The following is a 21583-nucleotide window of genomic DNA, read 5'->3' as shown; positions in this document are numbered from 1 at the left end:
CATGCCTCATAATCAGAAAATGTTTTTTGCACGTAAAACCCCTTAATTTTATGGAGTTATCGGAATGATAGGAAACAGCGGCAATTTCCCCTCATGTTTCATAGACTATTATTACCGGAAAGTATGGCGCTGCGATTTTGTTACGATTTTTATGGTATACATCTTTCTGCCTTTGGCCTTAGACGTCCTTATGGGCATATTTTTCAGAATTTTTATCTTTCTCAGTTTTTTAAACAGTCGTAGTTGTCCAGACATAAGCCAATGGGTCTCTCTGCGCATGCATCATCATTGCGAGTTCTTGCACTTCAAACGCAGTTTTATTTTGTTAGAAATTATATACGTGCGAAGTCGTTTGAAGCCAAAAAGACGAAGTTTTGGCAAATCCGTGTACCTCTCGCGGTTATCGTATTAAGCCATGCTTGTTGCACCTCCCCCAAGATATTAGCCACCAGAGTTGCCTCTTCCTAAATTTGTAGTAAAATGTCTGGGGCAAGAACGTGTAACTATTTGCGCGCGTGAAGCGTGTTATAAAACCAGATGCACCGGAGCAGTGGGTGCCCGACATTTTGGCATCAGTATCTGGCCCGGCCCGGTGGCGTATAGTGGCTGTGGTGTTGCACTGCCAAGCACGAGGTGGCCAAACGCGGCTGCCACATTTCGATGGGGGCGAAATGCAAGAACGCCCGTATTCCGTGCAATTGGGGCAAAACGATCCCCTGGTGGTGAAAATTAATCCGGACTCCCACTCTACGGCGTGCTTCATAATCAAACCATGGTTTTGGCGCGTAAAACGCCAGAATTCAAGGCATCAGCGACTGTCTGAAATTTGCGTTATCGTACAGTTGGCAGTAAATTTATATAGCTAGTTTACGTTATATAATTTCATCAAGAAACTTTAACACCAAACTGAGTGAGTGAATTGACAACCTATGTCGGTACAATGGAGTGCTGCTCGCAATAGAAGAAACACCGAGATAATACACGAGAAAAAGAGATGCTGCACAAACCTTGTTCTCATTTTGCTCAACAGGCAGGAGACATGCAAGGAACATTTATGAATTCTCTGCACATGGGAAGAGCAAAAAAAAAAATCGCCGACGATTACAATACTCCTTAAGGCGAAATCGAAGTGTTTTCTTCTCGCAATATATTGGCTGACGTGGACAAACAGATCGGTCGCGTGGGCACGTTGCAAACGGAGCAAGGTGTGCCGCGACTGCCTCACTAAACGGGAGATCGCGAGTGGCAGCACGTGGGTGACGTGCGGGCGCAATTCTCGGAAGCCGCCGCCGACATGCTTTCCAGACGACGCCCGCTACTATGGCGCCGCCATGTCGTAGCCATCGTCGCCGCAGTACGCTTTTCTTCTCACGCTTTCGCCATAACCTCCTCCGCCTTCCGCCTCGTGGTTCTGCTGCGCACTCCTCCTCCGCTTTCCTCCTCGCGCATCGTTGCCCTCTCCCTATTTTTCACGCCCCGTTGCGTGCCGCGTTTGCTCTCGTCTTTCGCTGTGCTCGTTCGTTCGCGGTTACGCCAGCAACGCCGACGCTCAGCGCAGGAACAGGCGCAAAGTGCACATCCCCAAAAGACGTGCATGGCAGTAGCTTGACTATGGGCAGGTAGTGACAGCCGCGATCAAAATATAGTTGGTCGATTATCGCGAATGATAACTATGAGTTCAGAAAGTCAGGCCAGGTGATCTTAATAGGCGATATGAGTGCGCACTGCGCGCATTGAAGACCTAGAGAGGTTTACTTATCGCAGTGGTTCTTTAGTGCTGGATCTGTGCGTGGAACAGAACCTTGTAGTCGTTGACAGGGAAAATAAATATTGTGGGCAGGTAACGTGGCATGCGCAAATAGGGAGTCCAGTATCGACTCCACCTTAGTCCCGCAACCGGCTTACGAACGTCTAGACCAAATGGCGATACGTGAGCAGGAACAGACAGCCATAAGCGCGTGACCTTCTGGGGAGACACCAATGCAAGGCAGCAAGCAATAGCAGCAGAACACTGAAAACTAAATGCAAGCAAGTAGCAGCAAAAGCACAATGCACCGCAAAGAAGGTGGCCATTCTTACAGCAGTCTGGGATTACAAGGAACTCGTAGATGACATGAAGCAGGAAATAAGATAGGCACTGCAAAAAAGAGTGGTTGGAGTGGAAAGAGACAATTGCGTAAGTGGTGGAACAAGGAAATAAAGCAGGCTATATAGAAGATCGTAAGCAGATGTCTAGGGATCATTGTTAAGCTATGAAGTTGGAATTACATGTAGAATAGGTATTGCATAGATGGAACAGGTGCTGGGAGAATGAAATGGTAAAGAGTGACCGAGTGCGACAAAACAATCAAGTGAATGTTTGGTGCATGACATTCGCAAAAAAGATAAAAGTGCGCCAAGACTATTCTGCAATGATGTAAGAGCACCCGGAGCTCCAACTTAAAATTCGCAAACGGCTATAAGAGATCGAGACGGTAAGGTCTTCGAAGGAGACGACGCACTGCAGTACATGAGATGTTATTAGGGATCACTTGCAAGAAAGAGAGCGCATATAATTCACACTTGAGTAGATCCAGCAACGCAGAAGCTTGAGAGATCAACGCTCGCCGTTGAAAGCTCTTACTGGGGAAAAAAGGGTAAAGAAATGGCTTCAATAACACGGCTGCAAACTTGATAAAATCCTAATACAGCTAATCAAACAGCTGGCTCCAAAGAGCAAAGCACTTCTTACTAATGTCATGGAGCAATTTATTAAAACGAAGAAAATTCCGTTTAGGTGACATGGAAGCAGCACGAACCTTGTTTGCAAAGGTGATAAGGTTAAGTCCAGCTCGTGCAGGCCAGTTACAGTAACATCGGTGATACGTGTGACAACATCAAAGCTCTGGAGGTGGAGAAAAGAGATGTGCGGCGGCAACTACGTAATGGGTTCAGACCAAGCAGACGCTGGGAGTGTATCATTGTACTAACGCAGTGCAGAGATTTCAATAGCTCAAAATAGACTTTCGAGGACAGTATTTCTAGATGCTAAGCCAGCTTAGACAACGTAGAAAGGGAATTCCTATGGAATCTTCCCGAGCACGAGGTCACAGACAACGATTTTGTGCAGCTGTTTAGGGAGGTATATAGACAACCGAGTAGAAACCGTGTAGGAAGTCCGGAAAGGCAATACATTTGTGTAAATTCATGGATGACTGAGGCAAGGGTGTCCTGTCTCCATTGTTCATTCATTATATTCAGGGCATGAAAAGCGACAGGAAAGCAGCGAATTAGGTTTTGATCTACCTTACATCCGCAATGGACCAAAGCTGCGAGAGAAGGTGCCTGGCCTGACCTATGCGGACGCTACATTGCTGCTAGCGGACAATGCCAAGGATTTCCAAACTTGTGACTATACATTACAATGAAGATATGAATATAGGCCTACTGATGGCGATGAATATTGATGGCGAGGCGGTACTTTGTGCGGAAGGCCAGTTAAATCGTAATCTCTCTCCCAAACTACCCGCTTGTGCGCTGAGCTGGCTTATTCCTCGCCGCACTTGCAGATTTTTGCTGTAGTCACATTTCTTAATGGGCTGTTTCTAAGACCTTAAGGATTATTTGTAGAATGAGTCACGCTTTTATTTTTTTTACGGGGAGGGTAGGAGGGGAGACCACTCATCTGCTTTCATTATTAGTATCGAATTATAGATGTACGGTCAATCACCCTAGCGGATATGTTAGCCCTGTCTGGAAGGATGAACTGCTACTTCAGGATCGTGGCTTGATATACTTTCTTGCCAAAAAATGATGGGAGCGCGTCAAGAAAAACGGGCACCTCATGCGTTTTTCATATGAGAACGGTCCTGGAGTGGCTGAGTTTAAATGAATGTTCTAGTTTAAATGAAAATTCGAGATTTGAAAAAAGAAAACAATCGCTGTGCTAGGCGTCTGCACGCGCCGAGTTCAGTGCACTCCAAGTGGGGAACAAGAACTTCCGCTTACAGCTAAGACCATAAGTGTTTTAAAATATCCGTACAATGCCCCAAATTATCGCTTGCCTAAGAAATTCTTAGAGTTGGAGCAAATCAAACTGAATATTGCGAGTCATTCAGCAGGGGGATCGAACGATGACATTGTACCGCTGGCCCAGTGGGCGCCTACGTTTTTGAGTGACGGCCTCAAGCTACCCGGAGTACCGGAACCCCCAGCATTTAATGTGAATAAGTGCAAGTAATTCTTCTCTTTTTGTTGCAGAATGTCGAAAGAAATCGCTCGGTGAAGAAAACCCGGAAGAACTCTCAAAAAAGGAAGATCGCTGTTAATCTTCGCTCCGCTGACGAAAGCCCAGAGTATCGCATGCTTCAGGTTGGTTAAGTAAATGGCCTCCGTTCCAGGCGATGCACATATGAATGGACTTTTGTGAATGTTTCCAGTTGTTGATTCCCGTCAAGCAGTTTCCTTTGCGTTCAAGGCGCAAGTATTTGTCTTGAACGTTGTGCAAGAGACGATGGCATCAAACCCGCCGTGGTTGATCAGTGGCTGTGGTGTTAGGCTGCTGAGCACGAGGTCGCGGGATCGAATCCCGGCCACGGCGGCCGCATTTCGATGGGGGCGAAATGCGAAAACACCCGCGTACTTAGATTTAGGTGCGCGTTAAAGAACCCCAGGTGGTCGAAATTTCCGAAGTCCTCCACTACGGCGTGCCTCATAATCAGAAAGTGGTTTTGGCACGTAAAACCCCATAATTTAATTAACGATGGCATCAAGCAAAGAAAAAGCGAGAGCGCTGCGCCCGACACAAGACACTTATTTCGCCGCTAGCACATGCATTTAAATTGGAAAGAACGCGATTGCGCATCTTACCTAAGATTGTTCAAGACGCGTACAGGCATCTCGTAGGGCCGTCGAGTTAACATCACGCGGTAGAGATAAAACAAGCCTTACCAATATTCAACTCGCAGTTACGAACTTCCACAAACTATTTTTTTGTGTGTGTGCTATGGCCTTGCTTGATTCTTTCCTTTCTTATTGCTCTTGGGTAAAAATAAAACCGTCTAGACTTGAACTAGATTTTCCGACGCTCCTTTTTAGATGAACACCGCTGGTTGGGACGACTGCAGCCGCAAATGAACTAATTAACATTTTAGCACAGGCAGGGACTCGCGACCGCTTTGACCGAAGTATGCTTTGGCGCCTGTCTCCACGATTGGCTGCTTGCGGAGCAGGCAATCCTGGAATGCTGCTAGAAGCGCCGTCGCGCTGCCATCGTTTTTGCGTCAAATGTGGGATCACGTGACATCGATTTGCCACGACGATCTTGTCCCACAATTTACGGTTTTTTTTTTAAATTTCGATGGTTAGTAAACATTACCCATTATCGCTGAATATTACTGACTGCCATATTAGATCAGGCAAAAAATTCACCCACGATTAAGATAATCCGTATTGCGAAATTTGAACGACGCTGTATGCGTGTTTTGATTTCGCAATATATTGAGGTAAAAAAATTTGAGACATGCAGCACAGTCGGAAATCGTCGAAAATAGCATGTGCGGATCAAGCGCGTCGGCTTTTTGTACACTCCTCGCGGAATGTTCCAGTGTCGTCGCTGCTGCCGCTTGGCCTTCAGAAAGTATTACACAATTTGCGTCGTGCGTACAATCAGATTAAAAAAAACACTCTCAAACCATGACAATCGAAACAAGCGCGAATAGGACCAAAGAAAACAAACCAAACAAGCGAGAGCTGACGCGAGTAGACGACAGTACGAAGCGAGCGGTCCGGCTGAGACCAGATACCAGTACGCGTCGAGCGGTCGGGTAAACCGCATACGAGTACGATTTATTTCATGTTTCACGAAACCAATTTCGCGCGCGCACGTCACTGGAGGGGGCCGCTCTCATTGGCTCCCGCCATTCGCGGCTCGCGTCTTTCATCTGCCGCTCCGCGTTCGCTCTTTCATCTTTCGCTGTTGTGCTCGTTAGCTCGGTTAGGCCGTCACCGCTGATGCTCGCCGCAAGAAGGGGCCATAAGAGCTGCGCTTTCAAGATTTGGTTTCGAACCCTCCTAAATCCTTTGGATTACGCTCATCACGGAATACATCCTGCCAAGACTGGAATTTGTTCATTTTTTTGGTCGGGCTATTCGTTTCGAACGCAGCGACGAGACCTCGTCTATGCGAAACTAAAGTGGCCGCATTACTTCGGCAGCCTGAACGGGGTCAAAAAGTTCACGTGTTTAAACCAATAAAGGCTGTCAATTTACGAGATATGTCGCTGTGCCACGTGCATACGTGACTAGCTGCATTAGTCGTCCTTGCCTCGCGTAATGTATTCAGCAGCTTCTCTTGCTAATGTAACTTTTTATTTCGGTATATGTGCGCTATAATATTTGCCATGGAGATCCATCGACCATTGAGCGATCAGTCGTAAATTTATTCTTTCTATTTCTGCGATAGTACGTAGAGCAAGATCTGCACACATCAGCTCGAAGAAACGCTGGGTGTTCTAGAACAGCGTGTACGTAATGCCTTAAAATAAAAATAAAGAACAGATGTGCGTGCCTACAACTACTCAAAAGCAACCGAAATTTCGTGACAGTACGACAAAAAAAAATGAAGCATACGATGATGCAGACACCCCCATCACGTGAACCGCATTTACACGTCATTCAGACACTGGCGGCAGGCTGCGCCGGAGTAACCCCGTGCCCAATACTACACCAAAATCCCGTCAAGGCGCTATCGAAGTGTTTACGTTCGAGTAGCCTACTAAGAAACTTCAATATTCCGAGGGTGTCCCCAACCGGTCAATTTTTTTATTGCGTGTTTTCTTTCCACTCTTTCCGCATTTCTTTACCATCTGACCCTTCCCCAAGTGTAGGATAGACAACCAGAAGCCTCTTTTCTTTTTAGCTTCCCTGATTTTCTCATCTCATTTCTCCCTCTTCTACTGATTTTCCCAACTTGCAGTACAGTTCCTAAAAAAAAAAGTAATATTCTTGTTTATTTTTCTGCGTTCCAGAACCTGTGGTCTACACTAGACGAAAACTCGCAGTCGGACATCGAAAGAATGAAGGAGCATCTCGAAAACACCTATGAAGAACGACTCAAGTATTATTGCGGCTCCCTGCCAAAGTTCTTCTTCCATGAAGCTATCGTAAGTGTATACTATTAGTGCGCAGCTGGCGAAACAAGATTGTGTTGATAAGAACCTGTTTCCGACAATGATTCCTTTTCATTTGCGATTCAGTGAATGAATTGTTTTTTGTAGTTCATTGCCAATTACGTTTTGACGTCTTATTGAATCTTCGTCTCCATCAAACCAGCCATATGCTTCGAAAGTTGCTATCGGCGTGCATTGCAGAAGTGTATCGCCAAACTGGCCAATAACTAACCAAACGCAGTAAGCCAGTCTCGTTCTAAATTTGAACTGAAAAATTATAGGCCCATTAGCTTACTCCCACTTCTATATAAAATATTCGCAAATATAACTTGAAATAGAATAAGGGCAACACCGGACTTTAGCCAACCAAGGGACGAGATAGGGAGGGATACTCTACAATGGATCACATCTATGTCATTAACCTGGTAATCGAGAAATACGCAGAGTACAATCAGCCTCTCTATATGGCTTTCATAGATTACGAAAAGCTATTTGATTCAGTAAATACTAGCAGTCATAAAGACATTACGTAATCAAGGAATACAGACCTGTTATGTCAATATCTTTGAAAATATCTACAGAGATTCCACACCTACCTTAATTCTGCCCAAGAAAAGTAGAAAGAGGCCTATGAAGAAAGGGGTGAGACAAGGAGACACAATCTCTCCAATGCTATTCACTGCTTGCTTGGAAGAGGTATTCAACCTATTAAACTGGGAAGGCTCAGGAGTAAGGGTCGACGGCGAATAGCTCGGCAACCTTCGGTTTGCCGATGACATCGTTCTATTCAGTAACACTGCAGACGAGTTACAAGAAATGATTGAGGACCTCAACAGAGAGTGTAAGAGTGGGGTTGAAGATTACTATGCAGAAGACAAAGATGGTGATGAATAGCCGGGCAAGTGAACAAGGGTTCAGGATCACCAGTCAGTCTTAGTCTGTGAAGGAGTACGTTTACGTAGGTCAAATAATAACAGGGAACCCTGATCATGAGAAGGAAATTCATGGAAGAATAAAAATGAGTTGGATCGCATAATGCATACATTGTCAGCTCCTGACTGAAAGCTCGCCATTATCATTGGAAAGGAAGGTGTATAATCGGTGCATTTTACCGATGCATAATTAGGGTTACAGGATGGGTACCGAGAGAAGGGAAGCGCAGTCGAGGACGGCAGAAGACTAGATGGGGCGATGAAATCTGGAAATTCGCGTGCGCTACTTGGAATTGGTTGGCGCAGGACAGGGGTGATTGGAGATCGCAGGGAGAGGCCTTCGTCCTGCAGTGGACATGAAATAGGCTGGTGGTGGTGGTGGTGGTGGTTTGTAAGTAGTGGCCCCTAAAACAAAAACAAAAAAAACGCTGGCTTGCCTAGCTGCTAGATCATCGCGAACATGTTACCATACCACCGCGCCCTGCAGTACGCTATTCTCGAAGAGCTCAAGTAAACCTCTGAGGAACGCTATGTCCGAGTTGCACTTTGAAGCTGCAGCCTTCCAGGAGCTCCTTTGTGAGCGTCAGGAGCCGGTTGGCGTGCACGTGGTGAGGAACTTGCTTTTGAGTCGCTGCTAGTACGGAGGAAACCACCATCCGGTGTTCCGCACCCGACTGGCCCGGGTCTTACGCGCTCCATCTGGCTGGGCGCAAGGTAGCACGCTTAAATTAGAGGCCTACCCAGGCCACTAGTGGGTGGGGGGAATGGAATGATTGATGGAATGATCGATGGCTAGATGGCACGGCCTGCTGCCGTTATCGGTGTATGTGGTTATTCCGCACATGCACTGAGAATGCATCGCTGATGCTCACGTGTCTCGCGCGACCTTCCAGCATATGTTTTAACAATATCGGGGTTATTTCGCGCGTAAGGCGTGTCTGCACTTACACTGTTCGCCAGCAGTTGTTTACAGCCACAGAAGCATACGCCACGAATGGTGCTATTGACAACTCGGCCGAAGCGATGTTCTCAACTCTGAAAAACTAGCTGGTTAACGGTGCACTTCTGGACCCTAGTCTCATCGAACACGGTCAGGAAAATCGTGACCGCAGTTCCACCTATTAGCCAATGCGTAGCGAATGAGTAGTTCCTGTCGTTTAGCACCTCGTATTTGGCAGAGCGCTCGAAATCAGTATAGAAATTTATGTTGTACAAACAAAAAAAAACGCTAATCATTGTTCGGCATTCACTGTCTTTCTGGCGGCAGTCTGCTCTGTTCATCGTCTAACGTTCACCACGCCATTAAGAGGAAGCTTTAGCTCGGGTGCTCCTATCTAAATACATGTAAAAGGAAAATTCGTTTTTCTCGGCAACCACTGCACCAAATTTGACCGGGTTTGCTGCATTTAAAAGGAAATCTTAAAATCTAGTGACTGTTGGTTTCGAATTTTCGATTTAGGTCGTCAAATTTTTATAAAAAATTGGCAAAAATCGCAAATTTTCAGAAAACGAAACCATCAAGTTTACAACTCCGTAACTCAGCAAGAAAAAATGATATCGCAATTCTGTGAATTGTACCTGATAGCATGTCTAAAGCGGACAAAATTGATATGTTACACATGAACCTCAAAAAATGTAGTAATGTGTAATTACAACTTTTGCAGAACCCTCGTAAACAACGTAACGAATTCACGTAAGATGTAAAATGACATATCAAATTTGTCCGCTTTGAATGGGCTAATGGATGCCGTTTACTCAATTGCGATATCTGTTTTTGATGTAGAGCTATTAGCTTGTAAACTTCGTGCTTCTATTTTTTTCGAACGTCTGAATTTTTGAAAATCCTTTTAACAAAATTCAAGCCCTAAATCAAAATTCCACTTCCAACAGTCACTAGAATTTAACTTTCTCTCTCAAATGCAACAAATTTCATTAAAATCGGTCCAGGGGTTATCTCAGAAAAACGTTTTTGCGTTTTTACATGTATTTGAATAGGCCGCGTCGGAGTTGGGCCCGAGCTAAAGCTTCCTCTTAACTTCATTTCTTTGATCATTTCTTCTGTAGCTCTGCAAGGAAGCTGAACTTCGATTTGGCTCCGAAATCAGCGTCATGGAGGAGAAGATAGCTGATGCAGTGAGAGCGTTCTCGGAGAATGTCCTATTCCCAAGGGTCAGCTCAACGATCCCGCAGCGACAGCTCACAGTTCTGGAGTTCTGTCGGTTCTTGGAAGAGGGTGATTTCCCTCAACTAATCACTGAGGTTTGTCAACATGCTTTCCGTTGTTCTTAAGAACTCTGAGCTTCGTGAAAACAGCTAGCTGCTGTTCGATTCCGCTCTTAAACCAAACCATGCATATCTAATTAGTTTGCCTTTTTAAGGCACGGGAACCTCAAAACAACTAGAATGCGTTTCGCATGCGCGGACACTTTGTATCTTCATAAAAACAGAACATCGATTACCACCTTTCATCTCACTGTACGATGTGATGTAGTTTATTATTCCATAATAGTGTTACTGTTTGAAACCTAGACGACGCTTGCCATATAAGCTTAGCGGTGTTACGATGAATTGTTGCAAGGCTGCATGCAGCTGTGCACTTTATAATCTCAGTGCGAACATAGAGTCGCAGTTTCGCCCGAAAGACGAAGCATCCATTGCTATAGCAAATTCGTAGGCGCATGTACTAATTAAGGATAGTAGTTTTATCGGCCATATCAACTTGCAAACGTTCGCTTACTAACTAAACAAGCAATGTGCCACGCGCGCACAAGCACACATGATCGCACCGCACTCGATGACCGTGGAAAGCCGCTGTCAAAACGACGGGGTGAGGAAGCGCGGCAGCTGCAGCGAGCGCACTTACCTTTACGCTGCCTCACACTTCCGCGCGAACTAAGCTGCGAAAATACAGCGTGTACGAAGCTTTGAGCCATCGGCACATCTAGACTGTACTCATCACAGACCACTTTCTATACAGGATACGTGCGAGGCCGCGCCACATGAAGCAGCAGCCAGAGTAGAACGCTTCCGTCTCCCTCTCCTAGCCCCGTACCTTGCGCGCTTGCGCGCTACCTTCCGCCGTACCTTGCGGCGGAAGACGGTGCGCTTCCGCCGCACCATCCTCCCTTGCGCGCGCGCGATATTAAGCCGCCACTATCGTCTTACCCTCGCACGCTTTCATTTGCACATACAGCATACGGCGCTCGGCGACAGTGTTATCACCCTTGTGCTTTATACGGAACATCACAGTGACGACGACGGCAGAAATGCTCCTCAGGTGTCCATACCATTGCTGTCAAATGTATGACAGGCTATCTGCGTTAAGAAACAATTAAAACGCATCCTCTAGTTCAACCGAAATACCAAACGCTCACTAAAGCAAGAAAATGGGCTTGGTGGGTACTGATGAACAATTAAAACCTCTATGAAGCATATGTCAGCGGAGTATAGACATCGTGCCCCTAAGAACGTTGCACTGCAGAAAACATGAATTATTACTGTAGTTGCAGATAGTGGACTTGTAACCAAATGAGTTGTTTTCGAAACTTCGAATGGTGTTTTCATGATTCTTCCCGAGTAAGGCCCATGCTCACATCGCATGGAGAGCGAATCTTGCGAAACGTCTCAATCTGATGGCAAATAGTGAGAGTGGTTTGTAACCGCATGGTGCACCTCTCCACTCCATATTTTGACATTTACTAATCCTGCAGTTATGTGTGAAGTTCATGCCAGATAAACTTAAACCTGCCTTGAGGCTTAGAGTTCAAAATAAAGGCTATTGATGATGATTCTTTATGGCACGCACCCACAAAGCAAGGTAAGCCAAGGATTAACCGGTGAAAGGAAACGTAAGAGAAACCATTACACTAAAAGGGGGTAAAATACAAGAACGCCAAAAGTACAAGTCGGTCATCTGGCAGACATACTAAGTGAAACAGGTATAATACGCGTATTGAGGAATGTGTGATAAAAAGAACCGCACTAATGAACCATATTGAGAATAAGCAAACCTGTCAGTCGAAGTAGAAGAGAACAAAGAATAGAAATTGCCACAGTAATCTTCTGTCGCGCAAAAATTTCTACTGAAGAAGCATCGCCACGGCTGAGGTATGGTGTCGGAACTCCGCGTGACATTTAGGCCTTATCTAATCTGACAAAGTTGGGTTGCTTTGCGAGTCCACGTACCCAATAACTGCTGTGCTGCGCGATTTATTTGCAGCGGAAGCAAGAGAAACCAAGAGAACCAATGCAAGAAGGCGGGGCGACCGGCGGAGACGGCTCGCCAAATATCATCGCGTGGCCCTCCGAGTATGAGATTCATATCAGCAGCCCGACAGGGGCTATCTCGCTCACCGACGTCCGCATAGAGCGAGTGCTGGTATACTGCCTGGCGCTCTACTATATGATGGACCTTGCGTACCCGAGAGCCTACCAACGAGTCTTGTACGTGCTGCAGAGGCTTCTGCTTCCAAACGACAGCCCGCCCGACATGCCCGTAACCGAAAATATGCAATCCTTTTTAGACTTTCTAGAACGACATCTGAGAGGCAAGAAAGAGCCACAGTGACACTCAGACCTTTGCTCGAATTGAGGTGCTGTGTTGCCGATGTGTAGTTAAAGCATTCGTGCATGCATTTGCTTATCATCGTCTTTGATTGGCTGCTGCCCAAGGACACCCTAGCCGAATGGTTTTATGAAAGCACGATAAGGCGCTCTGCGTGTGGAACCCCGTTGCAAGTTAGTTCATTTCTCTCTCTCTCCCGTCTACTTGTTTGAGATAGGTGATAAGTACATTTAAGTCCAGCGCTGAGGCGCTTAGTAAGAAAACAACCACGCGTGATTTGATGCATCCGAATGCACATCTGCAAATTTTTTAAAAAAATAAGCCCTCAAAAACGTGAGCTCTCAGCAGGCCACAATTTGTTTTTGCAGACCGCACGCATCGCCATTTTCTTTTTGTGACAAGTGGACATTATCTCTGTGGAGGGGCAAGTAGTCCAATGGAACTTTGTATTTGCTCTCCTCGAGGCTATATGGGCAATGCAATATTCTTGCAGAGATATATTGAAGGTTCTGGAAAGGTCCTTAGTTGCCTAATACCTGTTTTCGCGATGTTAAATAGGAGACGATGAAAGATGAACGACTTTTCTCTTCGTGCATTTCTTTTTGGGGGGAACACCGTTGCGGTGAAAATTCAAAGCCTTTAACCTGAAAAGCACATTTTAATCTGCATTGTTCACTATCTCTTGCTTTTAAATTGACAAACCTATAGAAAATGGTTGCTGATTATTTTAACTCATCGTCCCCGCATTGCTTTAACGACACAAGCAACTGCAGCAGGATCCCAAATGCTGTACTCTCGCTATTCGTTTGTGATGGCAGCCCTGGCTTCGTACGGACAAACTTTTGTTTATTCTCTGAAAAGCATGCTCTACAAATGTAGCGTTTAGTTTGGCGCTTACTGTTTACCTGAAGACCTCAGTATCGCTCAGAGTGCAATATATTCGTCAACTCTTTCTGGGTGTTGCACTTGCTATGATTACAACCAAATTTTTTGTAAAGTCGCGTGGTGGGAATTGTACGTTCAGTACATTAGTTTCGATTTACATCAGTTCATATGCATAACTGCAGTCCACGACGTGGTTTAAATTTGAAGCAGCAAACGGAGAATTGGCCTTTCCAGTGTGTAATCATTAGGAATACGTTATCTTACCATTTTATGCAAATGTGCAGCGATGCAGGGGTTGTAAGTGTCCCTGTGGTTGTATGCTCAAATTCTGTGCTCTCATGTTTAGGAAAGCATCGTTGCATATTTCAGGTTAGTGAACTCTGTATTTGGAGCAGCCTTGCGATCTTCTGCACCGAATTCGTTGCATAATACCGTTACAACTAAAGCAATTTTGTCATGAATAATTATATGTAAAATCATGTATTAATGCTGTGTCGGAAAGAGATCTTCTCTTCAACTCAGAAGTGCCCTATGTGGTTCTTTCTTGCGTCTAATTGTTATCAAATGAGCTTTATATTGGGATGTCGTATTTTTACCTACAATTTGCATTTATAAGGAATGAATGAATAAAGCTTTTTATCAACAGAATTGCTAGTGTCATGTCATTACCTGCTATGGCTGCTTAGTGGCCATGGTGTTGGCTGCTAAGCACGAGGTCGCGGGATCGTATCCCGGCCACGGCGGCCGCATTTCAATGGGGGCGAAATGCGAAAAAACTCGTGGTACTTTGATTTAGGTGCACGTTAAAGAACCCCAGGTGTTCCAAATTTCCGGAGTCTCCCACTACGGCATGCCTTGTAATCGGAAAGTAGTTTTGGCACACAAAACCCCATAATTTTTTTGTCATGTCATTCTTGTATATTACACATCCTTTATCTCATCTATAGAGATCTGCTATAAATATCCAGGAAGCCGTTTCACCAGCGCAACTAATGAATGAGATTGCCGATAGCTTTACTACAGCCTGTGGGGACCTATTGGGTAAAGTATGGCTATGTCATGACGGAAGTCGTAGCATCGTGTACGCTTTATCCAAACCTGCCTATTTCTTTCGCCTCGCTCCGGCTATGTGAAAGCTGAAATGTGCACGTGGATGCTTGAATGCTAAAAAAGACTGTTGTAAAACGCAACTCTCTCCCCCTGGCTTTCGATTTCTGCAGTGTAACACCGATTGACTGGAAACACATCTACTGGCGAATGTTTTGCAGATTAGACCCTTATTCTTTCAACGTCGACTGTTCTAACCTTATTCTGCATTATTCTTGTGTGCAAGCTGAGCAGTTTCTTAATTTTTTTCGCTTATTCTGCAGAAAATAGTATGGCTAAATGGGTTCGTTTTTTTCGTTCATTTTGGTGTAGAGACGTTCACAGCATCTCTCCTAGAGCTCATGTGAGGCCCATTACTTTCTAGTGGCGGTCATTTGAAGGAGTTTTCCTATTTTAGACACGTCCGCTGCAAAGTATGCACTCTTTATGACGTGCACACGTCTTTATAATCAATAGAACTAGTGTCCAATACCTTCACGTACGTTAGAAAGGCTACAGTGAATTGACAAAACGAAAATATCCTTCTTCCGAATCCATGTTCTGTCAAGGTTTCAGTATGGCAACTTGTAACAAAAAAAGAGTCGCAGTTTCACTCGAAAGTAGTCGCATCCATTGCGATAGCAAATTAATGGACAGCTATACGTAGTACGGATAGTAGTTTAATCAACCATGAGTAAACATTGGCATACTAACTAAATTATGCATGGTGTCAGGCGCGCACAAGCCAACATGAACACATCCCACTCGATAACCACAGAAACTTGTCAAAATGCTGGAGTGAGGAAGCGCGGAAGCAGCAGCGAGTGAATCGACCTTCGTGCTGTCTCTCGCATCAACGCGAACTAAGCCGCCAAAACACCGAGCCAGTGGCGTAGCTAGGTCGTCTGGCACCCGGGGCCATAGGTCTTCTGTTACCTCCCCCCCGCCGGGTGTAGCCGGCAGAAAGAGGGGTCTTCAGACGTGTATGACCCCCCCCCCCCCCCATTGGCCCCTTGCACCCGGGGCCCACGGCCCCCCGGCCCCCCCTGTTGCTACGCCACTACACCGAGCACGGGCGGAACTCTGTCCCCGTCGCAGATGGCTTTCAAAATACCGCAGCCCGGGCCGCACGGAGGAGAACACTCCCTCTCCTTCCCCCCCCCCCCCCCCTCGGCAGCCTCGTGCGCGACGGAAGACGGCGCGCTTTTCTCGCTTGCGTGCGTGATATTGAGCCGCCATCGCGGGCTCACCCTCGCACGTTTTCACTCGCACATGCAGCATACGGCGCGCGGCGACGATTTTATCGCCCTTGGTCTTTATAGGGAACCTCACGCCGACGGCGACGGCAGAAGTACGCCATATAATTGACATTTCAGTAAACAGGTTTTATAGGAGGGGGAAATTGTTCTTGCAACAGTGCGCAAAGTACATCCGGTCCTGGTAATCTGATGTGTATTTATCAATAAAACCGTGACGGGAACAACATCGATAATAAATCTTCGTAAATACTTTTTCGGTGCCACAGTGTGCGTTACCCATCCGTTCCCGCAAAGCGGGGCGAAGCCACGTCTTTATCTCGTTTCGCGACCGTAGCAACGCGGCGGTGCAGATGGCGTGATTTTGCCACTCGTAACCGATATCCACATGCCCATGTCGAGTGGAGGCAGCGTCATCAAGCACGTCTGCGTACGAGGTTTCTCAAGCATCACACCGTTCAATTACGTCACCTGCTACTACAGTATGCACCGACCGATGCTAATCTTTCTCGAAGAAACAGTGGCATCCAAGCGCAAGGCGATCGAAGATAAAGAAAGAACGCAAGAATAACTAAACAACAAAGGAAGGAAGGAAGGAAGGAAGGAAGGAAGGAAGGAAATCAACTTTATTCAAGGTCCTGCAGGCCACGAGAGCTTTGGGGCTCTCATGGAGTGGGCGTCTCGCACGACGGATCCGGGAGGTTGAGTTTCTTGGCGGCGTCGTGGACCTGCTGGACGGCCCAGAGTTGGGGAGCGAGGTCTTCGCTCCGGATTGCTTCTTAAAAAGAAGGCAGTGTACATAAATGACGTCAGAAAATGCTGTGCATTTCCTTAAAACAAAATTTTACACTGTCACGCGTAAATCCTCTTGATAATGTGCGTTAATATTGCCGCTACTCGCCTCTTCTTCGTCCCCCTATGCTGGTCTAGTTAACATCATGGCGTTGCAGCCGCGATTCTGCGTTTCCCTGTGCGGCTTTCGCGGCGTTTCTCGCTATTATGCAGAACACAGCAGCATACGACGACGAAAAATAGCCGATTAGCAGCAAACGCTGACATATGTTTTAGATAAGTTCCAGAGAAGCTTCTGCGTGACATATTTGTTTTCATTGTAACTGTGCTTTTTGCATTGACCGTATTGATCTTGCACTCGAATACGTTGTGCGAATAAGTATTTTGTTAAGTCCATGATTTTCTTGCCTTGCTGCATAACACTTGCTTTACGTTGATGTAACTGCAGTTTCCCCCTTGCCCAACGCCTTTATGAAGGCCTGTGAGATACGTAAGAAAGATATTTGCTTATTATTAATAAACATGCCGTAAGAAGACGCGCAGATTTATGCGTTTGGTGTAATTAACATTTCTCATGCTGATGCCTGTTCGTACCGCAACTGTAGTATACTAATAAACGAATGAATAATTGCCTAATTTGTTACTTAACACTTTCGCGCACGATGTCTCGCCTCGCTCCATACATACTTCAAGCTGCTCGCAGTAGGCAGTGGCATGCAATCGCACGCACCAGAACACACGGGTTTTCTTTAATTCGCGATGAAACGTTCCTTACAGCTTGCTGCAGCTTAGCTGAAATCTTCATCGTGCGTTGGGATTTTTCAGTGACACATCAGCTTTAACATTTCCTTTTGAACTGGCACACGTATGCCTGCGAGTTAGGTTTGTTCGTTAGCTGACAAAGCCAACACTAGATACGTATTTACAAAGCTCGGTGAACCGTACTAGTTTGTCCCTCTTCATACTTTTTTGCGAACTATCGCAGAGATATAACACATCTACGTACCCACTTGAATGTAGTGAGAGTACGTGTGCACGAAAAGAAAATGCCGCTTTTGAGAATAAATAGCCGCCCGCACGCGCTTTGACCCTCGTGCACCTTCAGCCAAATTTCCCAATCATTAAGGAATCATAAAGCAGTGTAAAATCCAGTTTTTTCTCGCCTAATTCAGCCGTACTCACGATACCCTTGTAAATTGTAAGCAAGTAAATGGAATTTCTGGTCAGGATATAAGTTGATAGAATTCGTCAGCAACATGTTTACCGAACATATCGAGCTACGGCAAGGGCTCGGAAAGGAGGCTCTGGGTAATTGGACCACTAAAAGATCGGACGACTGACCATATTCTGGGAACTGGAGTAAAGGGAGACAACGACGCGCAGTATCCTCGCCATCATCTCTTACCTAGTTTCTGTAAGCGTCTGCGAGAACTTGACTGAGCTTTCTGTGCCATCTTGTAATCATTCAGTTTTCCGCTGCGACGGTAAGCACGTTCTGCTCGTCTTCTAATTGCTCTTAGACATCCGTATTCCCCATCAACTGCAGACCATTCATTTGTGACAGTGACTTGCTCTGTGTAGATCTTGTAAGACTAACACAATGTATCTGCAATACCTTGAAAGTCCGAATTTCCGTCCAATGAGTTAATTTTGCCAATTAATATATTTTGAGTAGCGCCGAGTCCCATCACTCTGTATGAGACGATGTTTTACCAGAACCGGGAAATTGTCACTGCCGTGCGTTTCTATGTTGGCTGACCATTCAGCGCTATCAAGAACGTCATGTGAGCAGAGCGTAGCATCTATACATCTGCAGTAACGAAACCTCCGCAAAAACGTTGGAGAACTGTTATTTTACACAATCAAATTGCATTTCTCTGCTGCGTCCTCGATAACATTCCGCGGCAATCAATATTTTCACTGCCCAAGACGACTTTATGTGCGTTGAAGTCCCCACAAACCAGCACATATGAATTTGCGATGCCAAGCACATTCGCTAAGCTGTCCACAGATATTTAGTAGAACCTTGTAGATAAAGACTTATCATCGTTACGCATGTATTTCTAAAGGATATCTTGCATGCTACGAACTCCGATATATCTGAATCGCTCGACTATAATAAATAGGACAGCAGGTCCTTTCTCACGCATAGCATCGCTCTGCTATCTCCAGCAGGGCGCGATGATTTATATATCACATAGTTTGAAAGGCAAAAGTCAGCTCGTACGCCTGCCTCCTGTATACATAGAACAGGAAAGTTATCTTGAGCTAGCAGTTAGCGAAAATTAGCTGACTTTTTACGACGACTATTAGCATTCCGCCGAAAGATGACAGCATTGTAACCATTGTTCATTGTAGACCTGCCGTGGAGCTGTTGGTTGTTGTGGATGCACCAACGACTCCATAGACAGCAGTGCTTTTATCTCTGGCAGGTTATTTGCTTGTGTAATAGCGCTTAGAATTTCACGCCGAGCTGTGAATTACGTGGGCAAGATCATCTGTGCCACTGGTATAGACGCGTAATCATCAAACGACGCTGAAGCTTCATCTGAGCTCGGAGCAGAGCGCTGAAGAGCTGGCTCGGATGGTTGCTGGGAAGACCGGTGTGGTTGGGGCAAATGCTGAGGTAATTGCTGAGAAGTTAGATGAGGTTGCTGTGTCAATGGCGGTGGGCGTTCCCGAGAAGGTCAGCGATTTTGACTCGATGCCTGGGCAAAAGGAGCAGCACTCTCTGAAGATGGGCCGTGTCGCTCGCTGTGGGAACGTTGTCGACCTGATTTCTTTATAGCTGCAGAACAGTTCAAATTGTCCGCTTGCTCCTGCTCTTTGTTGGGAGTTGGCGGCGCATATCTTACGGTATCAACGTCAGGTGGGGGCGCATTGTGAGGAGGCAGCCTTCCGTATATCAACTCGTGTCTACTTTGAGGCAGCTCTGTTCCGAGGGCAGTCCGCAGTAGGCCGCGTTGTGGATTCCGCCAGTTGGCACACTTTGGCTGACACATAGGCTTGCACTCTGAGTGGTTGTGGCCTTCTGAGCATATCTTGTATCGACGTGGACTGCGGCAGTTCTTCGCTAAATGTACAAATCTCTGGCAGTTGCAGCATCTCAGAGCAGGACCACGAGATTCTTCTACTGCATATGCCTTGTGAAATTACTGAACATGCCTAAGTGCACTCTCTGCGGCATTGGTTTGTCTTCTTTGAAATGGAGAATAACGGTTCTCAGAAGGTGTCATTCTATCGCTCCGTCTTCTTAGAGATTGTAGCGCACCTGACAGCGGGCAGATGTCACGCAGAAATCCTTCAGGAAATCAACCAGTTGTTCCTCTGTACACTGATCTGGGACATGGCGTATCGTGCCAACATCTTTGTATAAGATGCCGAAATAAATGGCTTGACTCCCAAACCAGCCACTTCACTCATCGAGAGTAGATGCCTTGCAGGTGAGACCGAAGTAACGTTGACAGAGAAACTTCCATCTCTATTCACGCGGAGTGACTGAACCTTTTCCTTTACCGCGGGAACAATTTATGACGCAGCGCGTTTTGGATTCACTTGCCAAAAGTTGTAGCCTTCCTGTGAGAGTCGAAGAACAACTGGAATTCCCCTCAGGTCGTTTATTTTTACATGCTACCAAAAAAAAGTGGTGTATCTTCATAGTCTATGTCTTCTTTGCTTCTATCATAGGTGGACGTCCTATTTGCGTCAACCCGTGGGTTCTTGGCTTCCCCTTCGCGTGTCTCGATCACATTCATCGAAGGTGCACTGGAAAGTATTATGCGGCGTTCAAAACTAGCGCCGCCGGCTTGATGACATTACCTAGTCGCGTGTTGTGGCGCTTTCGAATGCGGGGGCGAATCTGTGGCACTCATGCGCATCGGAACGCGCTGTCGGGCATATGGCTCGTGCCGGTGTTCTTTGCTGCCTACCGCCGTGGTAGGCAGATACGCGGTGCAGAACGCAGCAAAACCACGCGATATTGTGCGTGATCTTTTGCACATAGGTATCCCACGGGATATCTCTCCTGCCTGGACAATAGCAAAAAGTCTCTAGACAGCACTGATTTTTCGTAAAGAAAGAGAAAAAAAAATCATATCTGCGGCGGTTACCACAGCAGGCGGCTTGCTCCGACATGCTGCCAGCATCATTACCAAAAATGCCGAGACGGTCGAGGAAGTGGCCATCGCCCTGGCCACTCTTGACCCAGCCTGTCACACCATAGTGAGCGATTCTCGCGCAGCAGTCAACAACTACATCAAAGGTCGCATTTCTCATCAATCACTCCGCATCTTACGACAAGCCCCGCATTCGTCTGAAAATCAAATCACCCTCGTCTGGATCCCAGCACACGCCGGCGTTGTCCACCCGCACCTCACCAACCTCAACGAGGTTACACACTCCGTAACAAGAGGACTAGTCAACCATGCCGGAGACGGTGCAGGTGCACCCGCAGGACGCGACCGCCTTACAAGATACAACGACCTTGTAAAGTCATTTTACCTCGCAAGAAGAACCTTCCCCACCCCTCACTGCAAGTTAAACAAGGCACAGGCAACCACCCTTCGCCTGTTGCAGACAAATACATACCCCTCCCTCACACGCTATCACACTATATACCCCGACATCTACCCGAGCCAGACGTGCAAGGTCTGTAAAACTGAATCGGCAACACTCCCCCACATGCTATGGGAGTGCAAACACCAATACCAAGACCTTAATCCCGTGACCCTCTCGTCGAGATGGCACGCCGCCCTGCGCAGCTCCCACCTCGACGACCAACTCTGGGCGACACAGAAAGCCTACGAAGCGGCGAAGAGGCAAGACCTCGACGTCCCATCGTGGGAGGCCTAGGCCCAGCCGACATAACTGCTGGTGCTTATTAAAGTTCACTCTCTCTCTCTCACCGAAGAAGCAGCCGCC

At 46.4% G+C, this 21583-nt stretch overlaps 1 protein-coding gene across 1 annotated transcript in view; it reads left to right on the top strand.

The window, feature by feature from the left end:
- LOC135918621 (uncharacterized) overlaps positions 1 to 14177 on the top strand; it is a 37399-nt gene extending 23222 nt beyond the window's left edge. The window contains exons 9-12 of the mRNA XM_065452242.2: positions 4240 to 4350; positions 7008 to 7142; positions 10145 to 10339; positions 12300 to 14177. Of these exons, the coding sequence (XP_065308314.1) occupies positions 4240 to 4350; positions 7008 to 7142; positions 10145 to 10339; positions 12300 to 12647 (789 nt within the window). The 3' untranslated portion in view covers positions 12648 to 14177. The remainder of the gene's footprint in view (positions 1 to 4239; positions 4351 to 7007; positions 7143 to 10144; positions 10340 to 12299) is intronic.
- The last annotated feature ends 7406 nt before the right edge of the window (positions 14178 to 21583 follow it).

The sequence above is a fragment of the Dermacentor albipictus genome, chromosome 5 (assembly GCF_038994185.2).
Source record: "Dermacentor albipictus isolate Rhodes 1998 colony chromosome 5, USDA_Dalb.pri_finalv2, whole genome shotgun sequence".
NCBI lineage: Eukaryota > Metazoa > Arthropoda > Arachnida > Ixodida > Ixodidae > Dermacentor > Dermacentor albipictus.
Note: the sequence above shows the minus strand (reverse complement) of the source record. Positions and strands in the feature narration are given on the sequence as shown.